Here is a 19,774-nt window from a genome sequence, read left to right on the forward strand (position 1 = left end):
CAGTAGATGCTGTAAGAATCAAGGCTCTCAATGTTCTGGTTGAAATATTCCCTAGCCGAGTCTGTACTGACTGCCAGCCTCTGCGCCTATCCACGTCTCACTGTACGGCACCGAGGCAAACGTATTCGAGATTAATCATTAATGGTAGGTGCAAATTAGTTTTCCCTTTGTATTCCGGTTCGGGGCATCACTCGTCAGCAGGCCAGGAAGAAGAGACTTCGAGGCACAATCCCGCACTAAGGCTTGACACGCCATAATCATGTCAATCTGAGCCGTGCATTGAAAATTGCCGCCTATCTGTTACGGATTAGGTATATATAAAAAGAATGTTCTGCTGATGAAAATATGAGAACGCCAAGAACAGCTGAGATACTGTTGAGCGACGTACACTTGTTTTCTTCATGCACCTTAATCCACATTGGGCACCATTCGTCTCCGTTCTGAATGGAAAATGTCATCTAGTCCAAATCAACAGCAGCATACACTCTCTCATTCATATGTTTCCCGCCGGGTAGCGCAGCAAAGAAGAATACTTCATCAAGTTTCCCATTTCTGCTCTTGAATTTCCGCGTCGCCTCAGGATCATGGGTTAATTCACGCTCTGTGGTAAGCGCATCATCACCTAGAAGCACTTCAGTGACCGTGGGAGGATAAGCGGTATAATCGAGCTCTATGAAGATAGGATATGTCTGTCCCACTGTGCGTTTCCTCTCAAGTTCCGCCCGCCGATCTGCGGTCTCCTCCAAAAATGATGCAAAATCGAGTCCCACGATCCAGTCGGCGAAACTGCGTTCTAACATGGAAATCGCGCAGGGGTATCCGTCTGTATGCTGTTTGAGCAACGAAGCCTTGACAATCAGACTACATACTTACCTTTCCTGTCTAATGTCCTCCCTTCACAAAATAGTTTGCGAGTTTTCCAGTCTCGCCGTTGACATTCCTACGAGCAATAGTAACCAATCAGGCATCCCCCACATCGTTTCGCAGTTTTTGGAAGGATTTGGGGATCAGGGCATCGAAAATATCGATGCATCGACAAAAGCCAGACGAAAAGATAGTAAAGACTATACCTGGAGATGGATACACAGAACCTGTTGGAGACAATAGTATTCTTCCTTGAGAGCCTGGTTTTCTGTAGCGGCATCAATTAAACGTGTCCAAGAATCGAGGACCGGACTAGAGCGCCCTCGTAACGCCTCGGAGAGACCTTGCTTTCGGCGGTTCGACTGGACTTCAGGACCAAACGTAAGACGATGCGATACATGGTGAATGTGGTAATCCTATCCATGAACCAGGAGCAGAGCCCCTCAATTTTGGGGGCCAAATGTGCATCAAATCAAAGGTGAGGCGCTTTGCGATTTTGAGGATGGAAAGGATGATACGGCCTTGAAGTACGTCTATAATGGAGGGAAGTCCTCGATCTGTAGTTATCGCTTCCAAGAAGGTGAGACACTCCACGGAGCAGATTAAGTGTGGATCCGGCTGTTTGTCACCTTCAGAATGATCCACATTCGTAGGTTCAGTTATGGAGGACGCAAGTCGTGCCAAAATGAAGACAACGAGTGATACGATGTGACACGCCACAAGAGAGCATGTAAACTGCGGACTTTGGCAACGCACACAGTGAGCGAGAAGGCAAAGCACGCCAGTGATCGATGAAGGATGGAATTTCTCGCCCATCGCAGCTATGTTGAGATACTTGGGCCAAGTGGCACACATTTTGGCCAAATCCGGGATTTCTTCAATACAGCCAGCTACGTCTCTGTGAATGTCTTTGAACCGTGCATCATTTGGATCTTGGATTACAATAAATGCCATCAAAATCTCTGCCGATGACTTTAATGCATTTTCCGAGTCATCGTTGCGTACACATTGTGCCCAGATGCGAACTGCCGTAGAAGGAAATCCAGGCTGATAAGAATGACGCCTCTGAATGGAGATTTGGACGTCAAAAAATATGAGACACAGAGGAAACCTGATAGGACCTCTAGCACCCGTTGACGGAAATCAAGGCCTTGGTTTGTGGTAGGTTCCGTTTCCGTGACTTAGTCCGTGAACCATGAGGTCCATCTCCATGCTGTCGACCAGTGATTCATGACTCGCGCGGAAAGTTCATGCTGGGATGTACGCGGGACATTTCCATAGCACAACGAAGCGCGTCGATGCAATTAACCATAGTGAGAGCGGTAGAAGTGGGGGCGTCAAGAGAAATGCGTTGAAGGCGATCTGGAACTTTGAGTGTTCTAAAATGCTTAGATGCCACAGATAACATGGAAGGACAGATGTGGGCATTATTTCTTGCGGAACCTATCAGGCTTTCGAGATCTGGTGAGCGTGAAGACATTTCCCTGCAAGCATCATTAGTCCTCGCCCTGACGGCCTTGAGGGGTCCGAAAAGGATGTCAGATGCCACAAACAGGTCAGGGTTGCAGTGCTTCAGTTTTGCTGCAGATCCAGATCTGAACACACCGCCAAAATTGCTTGTCGCTTTTGAAAGAGAATATAGTTCGAAGAGATCCGGAAAATCTTACATAAAAAAGCGGAATCATGGCGGTCTGTCGTGCCGCAGGCAAACACAATGGTTACTTGCAATTGCACGAAAACGGTGATGCGTACGAGACTAGGAAATGCTTTGACATATGGGACCTTGAAATTTACGGGCAGAAAGAGTAAATTCTTGACCGTCCAAGTTGCAGCCGAATAAACCCAGCCAGTTACCACGCAGCTTTGATCAAGTCCGCACATCTCTCGCCGATAATATACACCGCAAACTGCGTATTAGCAGAGGGAACAAATGGCTGGAAGTCGTCAGATTTGAAATGATCAACCTCAGAATGCGCCTCACCAAAATAGATGCATCTACAACGCGAAGCCTTTCAATGCCTTTTACTCTCAAATCAGGGATCTACCACTCCATGTTGCGCTCCCTGTGGCGACATACTAGCTGTCGCAACGATATGGCCGTTAGGAGCTGCATTAGCCCGAATGAAGGCCTCTAGCTCCGCATCAGTCGAACTGGTGGTGATATTGCTGAGCGGCCCGAGTATGTATCCAGTCCCATGCGCGTGCGCTAACGAAGCGCTGAGCGATCCCGATAGCGTCCTTGAGAGCCAGCACGTCGAAAATCGGTGGTAAGGCAGCCCAAGTCAATCAGAGGCTGATCAAAAGCGTCAGTGGTGTTGAGTTGAATACTCCCTCCTGGATGCGTATGCTAGTTAGCCAAATGTACGACATATACGTAGTGCTTACTCGAAGTGGGAGTGTTAAGACTGAGACTTATGGTCATGAAATGACCTTCGGGGGGAGGAGAAATATTGCCGTTCTTCAGTATTCATGAGTTAATTAGTTCACACCGACAGAATCAGGGCCTACCTGTGTACCAGACTGAATGTGTGCCGTATTAGGCCCTGCAGCTGGATCAGGAGACGCTTTAAAGGCAGTTGAATTCTTCGAAAGTCGCGTGAAGACCTGATGTGTGCCATACACTCCGTTTCCCAGAATTCCACCACCATCTGTCTCGTTCCATTGACGGATAAGTTCGCCTCTGAGGGTGAGATCGCGAATAATATCATCAAAGGTATTCGTAGAATTGACGAAATAAGAAAGGGTGAGCATAGGCTGAATAGAGAGATTCTTTCCGACATCAGGAATACTGACAAGGGGCTTAATGCCAAACTGTGACAGCTGCTCTGGATCGCCAATGCCTGAATTCAACAGAAGTTTTGGAGTTTCTAGGGAACCGGTGGAGATGATGACTTCTTTGGTGGCCATGAATTGTTGACGAGGAGCTAACCATGCATTTTTCTTAGGAATGACCAAAAATGATTTTACCGACGTACCATCTTTGCTCTGCGCAAATTCGACCGTAAGAAATTCTGCAGGTTCGGAGTTGGTCTGTAATAATCTGGTCACTTGTGAGTTAAGCAGTACGTGAAGGTTCGGGCGTCCGATAAATGCTGGTCCTAGGTATGAGGTGAAGGAGCTGCTGCGTTTTCCATGCTTGATAGTCGACTGTGCCCAGCCTAAGACCGATTCAGTGGTAAGTAAACCGTATATATTTGAACGAAGATTTAACAAACCAACACCAAGCTGAAATCCCGAATTGTAATCCAAATTGAACGGGAACTCATCCGATAGCTCTTTAGTGACTTGAATCACGCGATCTTGGATAGGCGAAGGAAAACCTGCTAGGCTAACGGAATTTATTCCATGAAAGCCATGCACTGCAGGGTTAAATTGCCCGGATGTGTCGTGATTATCAGTAGGAGGGGTCCAGTGTTCATTCTGTTTCATATCAAGGGAGGACTATAAAGGTCTAGATATTTATTAACTTACTTTTCGGATATAGGGTTGAATTTCGTTCCATCTACCAGCTGTAGCTTCACAAAAGTCGCGGTGTACGAGGAAGGAATAACTTACGACCAACCGTGGTCACCCGTGATATTCGCATATCGATCATAATCCTCGGACGATCCTCGTACATAAGCCAAACGGTCTAAATCAAACTGAGTTCAGACGGACTTGAAGCCGAAGACAACTTACTCATTGAGGAGCATCCGCCCAGAATTCTTCCCCTCGGATACTGCAATGCGCGACCATTAAAACCGATCTGAGGTACGGTCGTGTAATTCCAGTCGAAAGGGCTCTGATCCCGAAGAAAGATACTGAAAAATGGTACTGTGTGATTGAGCAGGCCTTCGGGTCTGCAGTTGTCTTTGAGCTGGTCATGCTATCGGTGTAAGTAAGCAATACGAACGAAGGGCCGGCTTCCAGGACAAGGACGGAGAAGAATGGGTTCTCAGTCAGTCGATTAGCGACTACATTCCCTGCAGTTCCGCCTAGACAAGGTAAGGTCAGGGGATTTCCAGCTGGAGAATTAAGTACGCGCACCACCTATCACTATAAAGTCAAAGATCAAGTTCCGAGGCAACTCGTTGACATTGTTGTAGATGCTTGCTAGGGTTGCCCTAGCCAACGACAAGAGCACAAGAGACGAAAACAGATGCATCCCTGGCAATGACCATGCTTGAGTTCTGGGGAAGACGCTTTTATGCCCTCCCACACTCTTTGAAGTTCGACCTGTACAGTGAGCCTGTGACCATCCTATGGGAAAAAAACGCTGAGGTATTCCGACGGAACGCTAAAAATAGAGCATCGAGTGCACGCCCAAAAATATAGTCTCCCAGGGGAACAAAAATAATCCAGAGGAACCTTCTTTTAGATTCAAGTATTTGACACCCCCTTCCGTGAAAGACAAATCTTTCGTGCAAGTCAGAGAGCTGAAGCCAGAGTTTCAGCCGGTGGTGACGCGTTCTTCCAACTTGAGTTCCGATCAAAAGTGTGATCTGGCATTAGTGCGCTGCCTCCGCAAGCTCCGCCACAACTAACCCCGCCGACGGTCCGGGATCCGAATTTCCAACTGCGAACTTTCAACTACACACTCACCCTGCATGCCAGGTACGGTTCCGAGATTCCATGGATACACATGCAGGTGATTAGCAATCAGTGCCCGTAGAACCCGACAACCCACCGTGGGGCCGCTCCCACGCTTCAGCAGTGAATGAATACCAATCTTCAGTGTTTCATGAGGAGTACTGTCGATTTGCATACGTCACGGTGCTACACCATCTTACCTCGTCCGCTTTAGGGTACTTGAGGGCACTGTTTAGTGCGTCTTGGCGTAGATATCGAAACCTTTTAAAGCCAGGGCTGAGACAGGTATTCACAAATTGTATCAAGTTTGATCTAGTCTAACCCTGGTGTTCCCTGCAGGCTGCTCACTGCTCACGTTATATGTATGCCAAGCATGAAACACTTATCAAACGAATTTGTCCTCGTCAGCCACTTCATACAGCAATTGAAATGTTCTCTGGAAGTAGGATTTCCGGCTTTTCTGATGCTGTCGATATCTCTCGACAGCCCTCGACGTCCTGTTCTCAAAATTTCGCTTGATGTATCACCTATGACGGCGAGATAAATAGACTGTATTAAAGTGATGGGACCAATTTAAACAAAGGCCTGCCAGGGCGCCTCGGCTAAACTTGTTACAGCACCGCCTAACCTCCCTTTTCTTCAAACCCTTTCGTCCTCGCGACGACCTTTGACGTCCAAGTGCGCCTTGACTTTCGCCAGCCTTCCTGATGAAGTGCTTTTTTCCCTTGTCCTTCTGTCTCTATTTATCTCTATCATGGGCCCTTACGAATATAACGATCGACGATACCAGCAGCATGATCAACTACAAGGGGAGCTGGGATAATAGCAGCAGCCATACCTCCTCATTGGACTATAATGGTAGCCATACATTGAGTAGCCAGAACTCAGCTACCGCTACATTCACGTTTACCGGTGCGTTACGCCAGCGCCTAATTTCACCTCGGTTTCTAACGCGTATTTTCTCTTTCAAAAGGTGTTGCTGTATACTATCTTTCCCCTTTATGGCCGTATTGGGTTAATTCGACGATTACAATCGACGGCGGGGACGAGACAACCCTCAACCTCACGGATCCCGTCGCTTCAACGACCGATTCTGGTGGGTCAGAATCATCACCGTATGGTGTACGGTGGAGCAAGACTGGACTGTCCAACTCTTCCCATGAAGTCGTTGTCTCGATGGCGCCTTCAGGTAACTGGGTAGTTGTGGATGGATTTATGTGAGTGGACTTGTAATTTCTTGCCTAAAGTTTTACTAAGCGCTTAGATAGCTACACCGTCGATAATGGCTCTGAAACTGCCACGTCTTCCACCGCTTCTGCGTCTGCTTCTACAACAGCAACCGGTAGCAGTAGTAGCGGCTCGGGGACCAATGTCTTGGGTATCGCCCTCGGCGCTTCACTCGGTGCCGTCACCTTGTTGACGGCCATTGGTATATTCTTCTTCTGTTATCGGCGGCGCCGAAAAACATCCAATTCCGCGCTCGACAAGCCATGGATTGATACTGCGTCGGGGCCATTCTCCACACCTTTCTCCCCACCCACGATGTCCCAAGAGTACAGATACTCGCATGTCTCTAACAACAGCCTCAGCGGACTCCCTGGATCTCTACCAGTGACAGCGGTGTCTTCCACGTTTCCACTGTTGGCCGCCGCGAATTCCAGAGGACATGCCGGCAGCATGTCCGTCTCTAGTGCGGTGGCGTCGTCTTCGCACCCGTTGATGGTGGCCAATCCTGGTCATGAGGACACTCCTTTCAATCCCTACCACGAGTCCCTGTATGCCGCATCAACAGGCGATGTTAATTTTGCGGGATTAGGAACTGGAATGGCGACAGAACCTGTTGCTGGGGGCAGCACAATATCGACGTCCTCACCATCGTCACAACGCTACGCAGATGAGAAGAGAGCACAGAGCAAGATCGTCGCGGAAACGCTCCCTCCACCTGCATATTCTGAAAATTAGGGTTGACGCCCTTTGTGTTTTGGTGATTGGTCATGAGACACGAGCTGATGGCTTGCTTCGTGTTCTTGCTGTTGTACAGCCGATTATGTTATTTTTCTAGGGTGATTCGTTACTACAGGAGCTTTCGTGTTCATGCCCTTTATTTGCATTCATTCATTTGTACGGACATAACTAGACCGCACTAAATTATTTATTCGACATTTAGGAATCTATGTGTGTGTGGAACATCAAGACGATTAGTGATTGCACCGTAACGGATAAAATAAATTCCTTCGTGGAGTATATTCTTTGTATCAATCTTCAGACGCGGAGAGGCATTATGAGACCATCTCTAGCCCCTTATGACAGCCTATCTTATAGTCTTCGCCATTTAGGCAGGTAAGACTACAGGCTCCGATGTCGGTATGCCGTGTGCGTAGGAGCTCAATGCGCTTGACAGATAAATGCTGTAGCTAGTCGGATAGGATGCTGTCGGTGACCACCACGATGCATGGTCGAAGAGGCTGAGGATTTCTTGGCATGTCACAGTGTGGGGAGGTAGTAAGCGGGGTAGTTTCCCGGAACTGGTCGTCGTGCACGCAAGGATCATGGGAGATGTTCGAGATGAATACACTGGATTGGCTTCATAATACTAGTCAAATGAAGGCGACGAGTATTCGCGTTCAGTACAATAGTTAGGGAAGATTCAAAGACTTACCTCTACCATTGTCATCACTAATCTCGTCTTGGAGAAGGACGGTGTTAAGAGCACTGGTAAGCCAATACATTTAAATACTCAGACACAAATCTGGAAAATGTGAGGTTGGAAAAGCAGAAGAAAGACGAGGTAGCACAACTCACCTACTTGGACCCGTCTGGATAAAGCTAATGTCGAGAGTTCCCTACAGGAGGACGCCTTGATCAGTCATAATAACGATCCTTGTGACGGGATTCGACGCAAGTAGTATACAATATGAAGGATACTTCAGAAAATCGGTATATCACTGCGACAAAGAGCGAGGATGACCCCAAGAATGACCAAAGACGAAGCAAGAATGCTAATAAACCAGGAATCAGACAATGAGGGAGACGCGCACAAGAAAGCCCAACCACACGAGGCAACACGTGTTGGCAAGTCTAGATCAAGATACAATGGGTATATAAGCAAGCGACTCCGGGACCAATATTGAGGACGAAAGGTATGGAACAAAGTACGTCGCAACGATCGAGGTTCCCAAGGGGTGAAACGGATGTGGCCTACTCATGACGACCCCGGCTGCACGAACTGTAGGTTGCTTACATGTCAGAAGTTCCCAGAACAGGAAAATGGAATCAGTGTGGGTGTCAGCTGGACTAGAACGGACGTTATCTCAAATTTCACTGTCAAAACTACATACAAATGAAAGAGATCGAGTCCAAGGAGCAGGGAACTGAGAATACAAGTAGGCCGTTGTCAAAATACCCGGAAAGCCCAACGAATAGATACCTAGCATTGACAACAGGAACGAGTGGAGTATAAGCAATCAGCAAAACAGTGGCGGGTTTCGGTTACCCTCTGAGAACCATTTTTTTAAACGGACATGATGGCAGACTGCTTTTAACTCAAATGGTGTGGCGGTCACTTCCGATGAACGCGAGCACGTGAACCGCTTTCTTGAGTTTTCAATTTAATATTTAATTAAATCGTAAATTAACTCAAGCAAGGGGGTCGCGAAAACCGAAAAAATCATATCGGGTCGAAAAATTTTTTAAGGCCTCGATGGACCGACCCGACCGCCCTCCGTGGAAAAAACATACCCACAAAGGAAACATTATGTAATCACTCCGTGTCGGAGTCATCTGCCAGTTGCGAGCTTTCCGCCTACTTAGTCCTCTCATCCTCGATTTAAATGCTGATAGTATACAATTTTTGTCTGCTAGCGACAACGCTGTCCTACTGTACATGACAGACACCTCCAATTTTGGATCCGTCGAACTCGACCAAATATTTTTACAGCCGGTAACTCAATTCTCACTAATCCTGCCGATATCCGGAAGCATGCCATTGGCGTTTTGAGCCTTCGACATCGTTTTGACCGCTTTTCCGGCGCTCTTTGGGCCATGTTAGGTCATGAATATCATATATCAGCTGAAATAAACACCTCCAGCAGCGTCTAGGGTCTCTGGATGCTATTTTACAAGAGGGGGGCAAAAAATTTTTAAGGACCTTTTGGACCGACCGACCGACCAACCCGATGTGCCGGCTTGCCGGGCCGCAACCTCCTTGAACTCAAGCTGTTTTCCCGACGATCATCTTTCACTGGTTAACTTTGTAAAACCCCCGTCCACAATATATATAGTTTCTGAAGACATGTCCTTTTCTTCCAGTCTTTCCGCGGAAAGGGCCCTTGACGGTGTTACCTTCAGCCTTCATGTTTCACGATGAAGCTCCTCTGTAGAGCCTGTCTGCTTCTATTTATTCTCTCCCGGCCTGGGGCCTCACAAATATTACGGTCGACGATACTAACAATATGATCAAATACAAGGGAAATTGGGATGACAGCAGCAGCCATACCTCCTCGTTGGACTTTGGGGGTAGTCATACGTTAAGTAGCGACAGCTCAGCTTCCGCTACCTTCACATTCACTGGTGTGCCACGCCGGCGCTTAATTCATCCTCGACTTCTGACGCGTCTTTTGCATTTCAAAAGGTGTTGCTGTATGTGTTCTGTACCCTCTTTGGCCATATCCAGTTAGCGTGATGGTTACGGTTGACGGAGGGGTCGAGACGATCCTCAACCTCACGGATCCCATTGCTTCACCCACAGCCTCTGGCGGTTCAGAATCATCGCAGTCTGATGTCCGGTGGTGCATGGCTGGGCTGTCGAACTCGTCGCATGAAGCTGTTGTCTCAATGGCGCCCTCAGGTAACTGGGTAGTCGTGGATGGATTTATGTGCGTACTTGCGGTTTCTTGCCCGATATTTTACTCACTGCTCAGAAAGTTACACTGTCGATAATAGCTACGAGTCTGCCACGTCTTCCATCGCGTCTCATGCTTCTGCAACAGCAACGGGCAGTAGTGGTGTCAATAGTAACGGCCCGGAGGTCACTGTGCTGGCTATTGCCCTCGGCGCTTCAGTCAGTGTCGCCATCCTGCTGACAGCCGTACTGTTTTTCTTCTTCCGTTGCCGACGGCGCAGAAGCACATTCATCTCAGTGACCGACAACTCCATACCGCTCGATAATATCTCGCTGACACCATACGTAGCACCTCCACATCCACAACGCACCACTAAGGATATTAGTTCTTGCCACATATCCCTGCACCCCCATTGGAACCGGAACCCCCTACTCCCCCGCCGAAGTTGTACATGCACTCACTGAGACTGGCCAATCCTGATGAGAACACTCCTTTAAATTGTGACCATAATTTGACATCATCGGCTGCTGGCGGCGACACAGTTTCGACACCCTCAGAGCAGAGTCAAGCTGGAGAGAAAATGGCACCTCCACCCTATAGTGGGAATTAGGGCTGATGCTATAAAGGATTGGTGCCAGTCACTACACGCAAGACTACGCCTGCCCGTTTTGCTACTCTATATCATGTCCAAGGATAATTTGTAGTTGTAGTTGGTTTTCGTGGTCATGCCTATAATCTGTATCCATTCATTTGTACAGACTTAATTTAGCCATACCGCACTGCATTATATATCAGTATACTCCTCAATTCGCTTGTAGAACATCAGGAAGAAAAGTGATACCTTCCTCATGCATGCTGTGGTAATTGATTTTCTGGGCGCCAAAAGGCATCACACTGGCTATATCCTGACTTCTGTTCCAGAGCGTCGGTCGATCAAGTAGGTTGTAGGGTCCGCACATCCATTATACATTCCTGTCGCAAGTTGAGAAGATATACCGCTGTTGACGCAGACATTAAATTGTACTCGAAGGTACCCTTATCTTCGTGACGCTGCACAACCATTCCCTGGGAGGCGATAGCAAGCAGGAATGTTCTGGGTTCTTTGGTAGGGGATTCAGCACAACCGTAATCGTTAGCTGAACCTCGTTTGCATGCGAGGCGATATCATCGAATCGGATATTTGAACATCATCGACACCAAGCGCTCGTCCGAGGTATAACTAGATTAGAAGTCACCATTACACCGGAGACCTCGACACCGGCACTGGTATTGTAAAGGACGAAAGATACCGCAGTTCACCTATTAATCGTGACTCGTCTGGAACAGCCATCGTCGAGAGTTCCCAACGGTAGACCTGTGAGAATAACGATCCTCTTTAGGATTTGACACAAGTATAAACATGAAGGATAATTGGGAAGGAGAGAAAGTCTGTGACGAGAAACGGGGATGACCCTGAGAACGACCAAAGGGGATGCGAGAATGTAAATGAATCGGGAACTAGACAATGAGGGGGAGGTGTATCAGTCCAATTACACGAGGCAAGGGTCACGTAGTTGGCGTTGGGAAAAGAACACGCGTTGGAAAGTACAGATGTACATCCAGCGTGTGGAAACAAGCAAGTGATGACGGTGTGGAGGGCGAGAAGTATGGAACAAAGCACCGACACAACCCATTGTAAATGGCGCAGTTGGATCATCTCGATCGTGGTTCCCAGGGGATAATATAGAACGGGGCTCGAAAAATATTAAACAGTAGGCGCCGTGACTCCGAGAGAATCGATCAGGCCTCGACAGCACCAGCTGTATGTTACGTATGTTACATATATATCAGAGAAGGGAACCAAGGTCGGTGTGGGTGTCCACTGAGCTGAGAGGAATATTATCTCAAAGATCATCGCCAAAACTGCAATATCAAGTTCCCATCGTAGATTTGCATCTGATAGAAAAGCTCGTAAGAAGTTATTTACCATGGCAGACCGGTAAAAGGGCTTAGGCCATCCGCAAACCGTGGCTTCACCCGATGAACCAAGATCAAATGAAAGAGAACGAGTGTAGCGAAACGATGTGCTGGGGTTGATGCAGAGACTGTATTGCACTTGGGGTATAATTGTCTTCTTTGTACAGCACAGCAAAAAATACACTGAGGAGATTCAGGTTCAGCATAGTCATCGTAGTAATCAGTTAGCCGAACCAAGGTGCACACGAGGCGACATCGAATCAGATACTTGAACATCGTCGATGCCAGGCAAAGTGATCGATGTGAGGAGAGTCGCCATCACATCAAAGATCTTCCCGACACTGGCGTTGTAAAAATAACCTGCAGCATCTGCGACACAGTTAGGAGCTGTGTGATGCAAATAGCCCTGTGATCAGGATATGCATAAAGGACATAAGCCAAAGATGAAGTGATACGTTTGAGTTGGGCTACATTTATGGTACAACGTGTATCTATTGCATATGTATAAGTGCAAGGGAAAACAGAATAAGAACAATCTTACAATACATTACAGGATTGAAGAAAAAAATGTCTAATGCGATCCTGGATGTGTTTTAGCAGAGCCTTCGTTGATATCATGGCATGCTGCCGGTCCGGCCTTGCCTCCCCATCCAAACATCCCACCCAAACTGGATCTCAGCGTGTCATATACGGCCAGATGAGGAGAAGGTTCAATGGAATTGATGGAATGGATGTGAATCAGGCCGGACAGTGGTGAAAACGTGTATGTCGAGTGCCTAGCACGTATGTCAACCACGCGTTACAGCGAACAAAATGAAAGCGACTTACACGTCCCACACGCCCTCACTCCCACTAACTCTCGCTATTCCGTTTACACGAAACAAGACAGTAAGGTGCTTATCACGACTTTTCCGAACTTCGCCAGAGGGTTCGCTATGTGGAACAGTAGCACGCGGACTGTCAACGGAGAACTTTTGCAACGTGAGTTGGAGATCAGAGTACAACGCATTGAGCGTGTGTCGAACAAAGGCCGATGAAGCAAGGTAAAGAGGAAGACCTGAAAAGACTTTGGTAAACATAAAGTGTAGATAGACAGGTACGAACCTTCTACATGAAGAGTCTGTGGAAAGGGCGAAGGCAGCTGCACCGGTGGAGTATACGACAACCGTATTTTCGGACTGTATATATGCTGCTGCTCTGAGTGTATAGAAGACGAAGTTAGATGTCCTGTCGCATCATTGATAGATGTAATGAGTCCTGTCTTGAAGAATTCTGGCAAAGTCTGCTGAAGAACAGTGATAGCACGACCTGTTCTGAAGGTAGTATCAGCGTGCTTGATAGATGAAAACTAGTGTAGGCGACGCGCCTGTCCGTAAATTCCACTCCTGGTCAGATATTTCATCTTTCTGGGGCGGCGTGTGCTCCGGCCCAAAACTAGAATCCGGTGGCAAAGCTTGTCGAAGGCCTAGCTTGGTCGATACATTACGAAACTGATTGCGACAGACGAATCCTGGACGTTTCAATGCAAAGAGTCTTGGCGCGGCAGCAAGCCTCAATAACATGTATATTGGATGGAGTTTGTTGGAGTAAAGGAGGGATCAGAGCGGGTCCGATTCATGATGCCGTGGAAATGCAGTTACGTAAGCGATAGTTCGGCCCGGTACATCGTTAAAGATTGACTGTTCCGTGTCTCTGTTTTTCGTTTTCCTGGCTGCTAAATATCGAAACGTTGCTCGGAACAACAGTTTAACGTTCAACTGTCACTAAAAGAGCAGGACGATTGATGATTTTGTCCCCTTTTTTGAATTCCTGGCAACTTGGTACCGCTCTACTAACGCTTTACGTGGAACGCCGCACTGTGGATCAGCTTGGCCAGCTCGTATGATCAACACGAGCTCCCCGCTCTCGCTTGAATTATATACTGCCACTCTTCAGCCACAAAATTTGTTTTGACACTCCTACCCTCTCCTGCCTTCTCCAGAATTATCACCAATTAATCGTATTTTTTTTTTTTGCTTCGACGCCACATTTCATCGATATCATAGCCTGAAAGATGCAAAGAGATATCATGATCATTATACGCTGATGTACGAGGTGCGGACCCCTTGATGATGATGATACAAAGCCGCGTCATCTCCAGTCAAAACAGCCCCCTTAAAGTCACCTTGAAAGGATGAATATCAAGTTCAGGTACCCGCGGATTCATATTGTTATTTCGAAACTCTAAACTACCTCACTAGTTACCACTCATCTCTCTAAAAAAATCAGAGCGAGAATCCTGAATAAGACGACTTGTAGCTCCCCAAGGGCACTGATTTTATTGAGTCGAGCCGCCGAATTTGACGTGCTACGCGAGTGATCTTGACGTTGAGCGAGCATCGCAATAGCGTCGCCAAGACAACGGCCCGTAACATGACCAAGTCGGGAAATTGCCGAGCAGACATCTGGCACTTTCTGGGCAACAAAAATTCTCACCCTTCCAGGCTTCTTCCTTGACCACTACCACGTTCCCTCGTCTCTCTTTTTTCCCTCCCGTTCTTTACAAATAGTCGCCATGTTTTCGTCCAAGGCGCTCTCTTTCGCTGTAGTCGCCCTTCCTTTCGTTGCACGGTGTAAGTTGATTTTCATGTTGATTTTGACATTCATCTTGAATACTGATTTCTTACCTCATAAAACAGCTGTCGTTGCTCACTGTAACCGCCAGTATACTATTCAGGAGGGCGACATTTGCGACAGCATCTCTGCAGCAAACAATGTCTCTACGTGAGCCTTCGATCCCCTAGTCATTGATCTCCGGGCTGACATCGCCGTGTCCAGTTACCAGCTAGCCACGATCAACGCTGGCTACATCGATAGCACATGTTCTAACCTGCAAATCGGTGCCACCATCTGCCTCGGATATCTCAACGAAGACTGTTCAACTACATATGTCGTTGAAGCCAAAGATACGTGTGACGATATCGCGGGCTGGTTCGGCATCGACGAGGCGACGCTTTACAACAACAACCCCAACATTAACGACAAATGTACAAACATTTACGTTGGCGAGGTATTTTATTTTCTACCCGCAACCTCGGCTTGTTTTAACAGATCCAATTACCTCTAGGTTCTTTGTGTGGCCTCCTCTATTGCAGTACCGCCTGCAGGATCATCCATTGCAGCTACAGCCATTCCGTCCACCGCTACTGCTGCGATTTCCGCGACTTCATCTACAGTTTCTATCGCAACTCCCATTACTTCTTCTACCGTAACTCCCGTTACATCTTCTACCGTAATCCCCGTTACAACTTCTGCTACCCCAGCTACGACTGTAACTTACGCGACAACTTCCTCCTCTGCGGCTTCTGCCGCCACTTCCGCCGCTTCTACTGACGACGGGGATGACGACGATGACGGTGATGATGATGATGACGGCGATGATGATGATCTCCCCTGGTGCGATGAGCTCTAATCCAAGTCCGTCTTCGTGTTTTCTGAGGCGTGATTTGCGGGTCGTCTCATCGCCTCGTTTTCGTGACCGTTGTTAACCACCCCACACACTATACCACTTTCTTCACTTATCTTGCTCTTCATCAATTGTTTTGTAACCTTTGACGAGGTCTTCAATTTATCATCAATGACTGGGCCCGGTGGACCCAGCAACGTTGTATTTTCAGAATGACTCGTTAACTGAAATGCTTGGCGAGATTATTTAAGGATATCTCTGGCTGGATGCCTGACATGTACCCTATCTGCTATCGTAGGCTTCAACTTCACACATTCACGTTCATGACTTGAGCCAAAGCATATGCAGACGTCTGTAGCGTTTTTGTTCTCTGCACCGGCAGCGCCTAGATCGACCTTGGGGACCGACGTTGCTCACTCAGCAGTGAGCCGGGAAGAGAACAGAAGAACATTATTGATACGTCGCCTGACCATTCCGCAAAACGGAAGACTGCCGCACGCGTTCTAAATTTACGGCATTGGCCGCCATGTCCCTTCGTCCCCGAAGTCCGATCATGGAAACTTTGTAAGACTTGAAGTGATTATTCCAGTTGGACAATGCAAAGCGGAAGGGATAGTGGTCTTTCAGAGCTGATTTTTTGTGTCGACTGATAATAATACATAGAGTAGGATATAGTAGGATAATGCTATCAAGCTATAGTTGAGAGAAAATCTAGAAAGACGAGGGAACCTGAACCAATTCAACATAGAATATGCGTCGAAAAAAAAATTGCAAGGAGAGATATGAGTTGGGCATGCTCTATTACACGGAGAGGTATCCTTAAATCGGCAGAAACGGCCACGGAGAGAATGTCCAGTCCTATACCATCCCAGATTGCCCTCAACTACCGACAAGCGACTTGACGAAGTTGGACAGGACGTCTGGGTGACAATGTCCGCAGAGTCGGTCTCCCTTCGAACTAGGCGCTGTCGAGAGTGAGGGGTTGTGGGATAAGTCGTAGAAGTCAACATCCATCTGTGAAGATTCAATATAGACCGTGGCCCAGAATAACTGAAGAGCCAGGGGGAGGGAAGGAAAGGTCCTGCAGCTATGGTGCGATCTCTTTAGTCTTTTTATACCACGGGAGATACAGCTAGAAGCGATATTCCCCGATCCTATAGGCATATAGGGACTAACCAAGCTTGCGGTCCAAGTACAGCCCTACTCCCAGGGACGGCATATAAATTTGATATACCACAGGGAATGACCCGACCAGAAGCCGACCAGCACGGTGTTTACAGCAGCCAAATATCCCAGAAAAGACCAAAAAAATACGCAAAATACAAAGGAAAATACAATATCTGGCTGGGCTGAGAGCTAAGTGTACCTTGAGATGAGCTATCCACGGAGGTTTAGGTAAGCGTATGTCCACTGACATGATGATGGCTTCCAGGCTACAAGAGGTCCTGTGGTTCGAGAAGAGCACCAAGGGAACGACGGAGCCTGGTTCTAGCGAGCCTGAGGCCAAAGAAGGCCCGCAGTTCTTGATAATACACGTTTCATGGGCGTCGCTGCGAAAAAGGATACGAGCGCCTCCTCCTAGCCCGCGTGATTGACGCGCCCTAGCTGATAATATCAGCAATTTAACCCGGGAGAAGAGCTCCGTGGAATCAGTACTCACCTATGGATATGCTTTGGCACCACGAGGAGCGTAGCCTTCTTGGGTGTGTGATGCACCATCCTTTAGATGAGATATGGATGTTGACGAAGATTCAGCGTGAGATCTCGGTTTCAGATTGGGGTGCACGGTTATTATGTATTTTTTCAATACCATCAACCCCATTTATCGGTAGCAGCAGCATTTTGACGACAAAGACCGTATGGATATACTTCTTTAACCCTTGAATAAACGAGTGTGGATCCGCCAGAGGGTTTTTCCCAAAAGGGGGCTGTTAATCGAAACATGTCAGCCAATGCGAAACAAAGCGATGGGAAATACTTCGCTCAAACAAATTTTTCTATCCGAACTGGCCAGTGTGTAGACCAAGAAAAACAAATGAGGAAGATCTTTCTCGTTATCCGGTAAAATGCGTACATTGCAGAAGGATTGTGGATGCTAGAAACACCTACGACCACACGGAGGCCCACGTAAGTATAACTCGCTGCTTGCCGTTTACCAAATTGTCGCGATTTCCCAGTTACTGCGGAAGCAAGATGACTTCTATGAAGCCCTATCGCGGAGGCTGAAGGCCAACTCCCCTGAATTTCTGGCATTCAGGAGGCACATCCCGGGTGTTCATATGCCTGACATGACTACCACCATCGCAGTCATAGGACCTTGTTATTCTACTGGTGGCTGGGAGAGGAATCAGCTGCCCAGGTAGTTGAATTTACGTCCCAGGATCTTATCGCCAGAGGGAGCAACCGGAATTTCCTGGTTGCAGTTCACACCCAGGCGATGAAGACGGTACCTGTCTATTGCGGCATAAAGCGTGATTAATTCGGTAGAGCAGCATGATTACAGTGCATACTCACACGAAATCATAAGACCAGTCGTGATACCGTTTTCAAGTGGCGTATATCTTACGATAAGGACACAGGGCTACAGAACGCGGAGCAGTAGACCAGTAAGAATGTGCAACAACAGGTACGATGGGGGCGGAGGTCGCTTATGACCGGTGTACCTTTGGATACATCGATTACCTACGATCGTCCAACAAAACGTAACTGTCAGAGCCGTTCTTCCATTGAAAAGCGACTGATCAACCATCGTCCAACAAGAGATGGCTGTTGGATCAATCTCTGATGTACTACTGCACGTTGATCGACGAGGCAACAGTCAGAGGACTATACCGGGTATAGGACGATCTTCATCACTCACTGAAACATTATGGAGGTACGCGTCACCAAGCTGTCGTGTAACTTGTTTTCATACCACATCATCAGATGGACAGATGATTGGATAGACAAGGTATTGTGTTCATAGAGTTACAGCCATGGAGAGTTGCATAGAATCGATAAGTGGCACCAACTTGCCATGTCTATATCGATATCAACCAGGCAGCCTAGCAAGACGGCCGGCAACTTATTCCTGCAGGACTGATTCTAATCAGTGCGTCGTTCGAGAAGGACCTCGTTTTCGAAGTAGCCTCTGAATGTTGATGATTCCGGAGCTTGAGGACTACCAAATGTACCGTTGAAATGACGGTTAAAAAAATCTAGTAAAAGCTGTCAGTCAATTGCAGTGGTAAGAGAGTATGTATACTGCATAAAAATTGTTTGCATCATTGGCATATTACTCGGTAGTATATTCTCCGTTTATTTGTAAATGAGAGAAATGTAGAGAAAGGGACCGTCACACAAGCGTGATACATCACATGGTCGTTACATTTACGCGACGCGTCTTCACGTGATAATCCGCTTTACGTTTGTATAAATCGACCATGACAGAGAATCCCTTCGGGTTTATTCTTCCTCCCTGCCTCCCCTTCTCGATTCTCTCTACTTACGTTTCTCCGTTCTCTCAATGGCTCGAATTACGGTCAAGCGTGTCAAATACGTCAACGGGATTCCTCGCGCCAACTTGGAAGAGCTTCTAGCGATCTTCGAGAAGGATAAACGGTTGCCGTCAGTAATGTCTCGAAGGGCATGGTGCAAGGCTAGGAAGCTTGACTACGCATTTGTCAACAAGTGGTGGTGGAGAAGAAGATCTGCCGCTGCGAAAGAAGGTCATAGCCTCGTAAACGAAATGTACGAGCTTCCTGTTGGAACACCTCCGGAAATCGTCGAGGAAGAGGAGGAGATAGAAGTCGAAAGTGAGGAAGAAGATATCCGTGTAGTCGAACCTCCTGCTCCAACGGCGTCGGCGCCTCTTTTGAGGAACCGTAGGATCATGTCTCCTGGGCCCGACTCCGATGAATCGTTCACTATTCCTTCGTCGCCTCTGGTCCGAGGAAACGACAGATCATCTTCTCTTACCCTCCAGAACTCGTCGCCGCCCCGTAAAGGCGCATATACCCCTGCTCAAATCGCTCGGAAGACTGTCAGCTTCGCTCCTGGAACCAAGGAACTTTCTCCTAGTGAAAAGCTCTCAGACCTCGTACTCCCGTCTTTCAACGAT

The 19,774-nt window shown here is 47.6% G+C and overlaps 6 protein-coding genes across 6 annotated transcripts; 3 read left to right on the top strand and 3 right to left on the bottom strand.

Annotated features, from left to right (window-relative positions):
• Nucleotides 1-316: 316 nt before the first annotated feature.
• EV420DRAFT_1563328 (uncharacterized protein) lies at nucleotides 317-1,182 on the bottom strand. Its single transcript, XM_060473931.1, has 4 exons — nucleotides 967-1,182; nucleotides 874-912; nucleotides 389-823; nucleotides 317-334 (listed from the first exon to the last, which is right to left on the bottom strand). Exons 1-3 carry the CDS (start codon nucleotides 1,142-1,144, stop codon nucleotides 459-461), a joined length of 582 nt encoding a protein of 193 aa, XP_060327270.1. The 5' UTR covers nucleotides 1,145-1,182; the 3' UTR covers nucleotides 317-334; nucleotides 389-458.
• A 1,184-nt stretch (nucleotides 1,183-2,366) lies between these two features.
• EV420DRAFT_1766773 (aryl-alcohol oxidase precursor) lies at nucleotides 2,367-5,102 on the bottom strand (the record flags this gene model as incomplete). The annotated part of the gene is made up of 14 exons (XM_060480893.1): nucleotides 2,367-2,798; nucleotides 2,846-2,883; nucleotides 2,942-3,070; nucleotides 3,118-3,198; nucleotides 3,250-3,322; nucleotides 3,373-3,788; nucleotides 3,840-4,022; nucleotides 4,080-4,284; nucleotides 4,336-4,366; nucleotides 4,420-4,495; nucleotides 4,543-4,703; nucleotides 4,757-4,838; nucleotides 4,891-5,010; nucleotides 5,063-5,102. 14 exons carry the CDS (start codon nucleotides 5,100-5,102, stop codon nucleotides 2,715-2,717), a joined length of 1,719 nt encoding a protein of 572 aa, XP_060327271.1. The 3' UTR covers nucleotides 2,367-2,714.
• Nucleotides 5,103-6,140: 1,038 nt separating this feature from the next.
• EV420DRAFT_1274829 (uncharacterized protein) lies at nucleotides 6,141-6,654 on the top strand (the record flags this gene model as incomplete). Its single annotated transcript, XM_060467867.1, has 2 exons — nucleotides 6,141-6,345; nucleotides 6,407-6,654. The coding sequence occupies 2 exons, from the start codon at nucleotides 6,141-6,143 to the stop codon at nucleotides 6,652-6,654; spliced, it is 453 nt and encodes a 150-aa protein (XP_060327272.1).
• Nucleotides 6,655-9,589: 2,935 nt separating this feature from the next.
• EV420DRAFT_1563356 (uncharacterized protein) lies at nucleotides 9,590-11,113 on the top strand. Its single transcript, XM_060473932.1, has 4 exons — nucleotides 9,590-9,787; nucleotides 9,813-10,002; nucleotides 10,064-10,307; nucleotides 10,357-11,113. Exons 1-4 carry the CDS (start codon nucleotides 9,725-9,727, stop codon nucleotides 10,736-10,738), a joined length of 879 nt encoding a protein of 292 aa, XP_060327273.1. The 5' UTR covers nucleotides 9,590-9,724; the 3' UTR covers nucleotides 10,739-11,113.
• A 1,234-nt stretch (nucleotides 11,114-12,347) lies between these two features.
• On the bottom strand, nucleotides 12,348-13,821 carry EV420DRAFT_1563358 (uncharacterized protein). The gene is made up of 4 exons (XM_060473933.1): nucleotides 13,597-13,821; nucleotides 13,335-13,538; nucleotides 13,059-13,287; nucleotides 12,348-13,006 (listed from the first exon to the last, which is right to left on the bottom strand). The coding sequence occupies exons 1-4, from the start codon at nucleotides 13,790-13,792 to the stop codon at nucleotides 12,802-12,804; spliced, it is 834 nt and encodes a 277-aa protein (XP_060327274.1). The 5' UTR covers nucleotides 13,793-13,821; the 3' UTR covers nucleotides 12,348-12,801.
• Nucleotides 13,822-14,784: 963 nt separating this feature from the next.
• Nucleotides 14,785-15,681, top strand: EV420DRAFT_1621987 (uncharacterized protein; the record flags this gene model as incomplete). Its single annotated transcript, XM_060475759.1, has 4 exons — nucleotides 14,785-14,842; nucleotides 14,909-14,993; nucleotides 15,048-15,310; nucleotides 15,446-15,681. The coding sequence occupies 4 exons, from the start codon at nucleotides 14,785-14,787 to the stop codon at nucleotides 15,679-15,681; spliced, it is 642 nt and encodes a 213-aa protein (XP_060327275.1).
• Between the last annotated feature and the right edge of the window lie 4,093 nt (nucleotides 15,682-19,774).

This window comes from Desarmillaria tabescens, assembly GCF_030435595.1.
Source record: "Desarmillaria tabescens strain CCBAS 213 chromosome Unknown EV420scaffold_36, whole genome shotgun sequence".
In the NCBI taxonomy this organism is placed as follows: domain Eukaryota; kingdom Fungi; phylum Basidiomycota; class Agaricomycetes; order Agaricales; family Physalacriaceae; genus Desarmillaria; species Desarmillaria tabescens.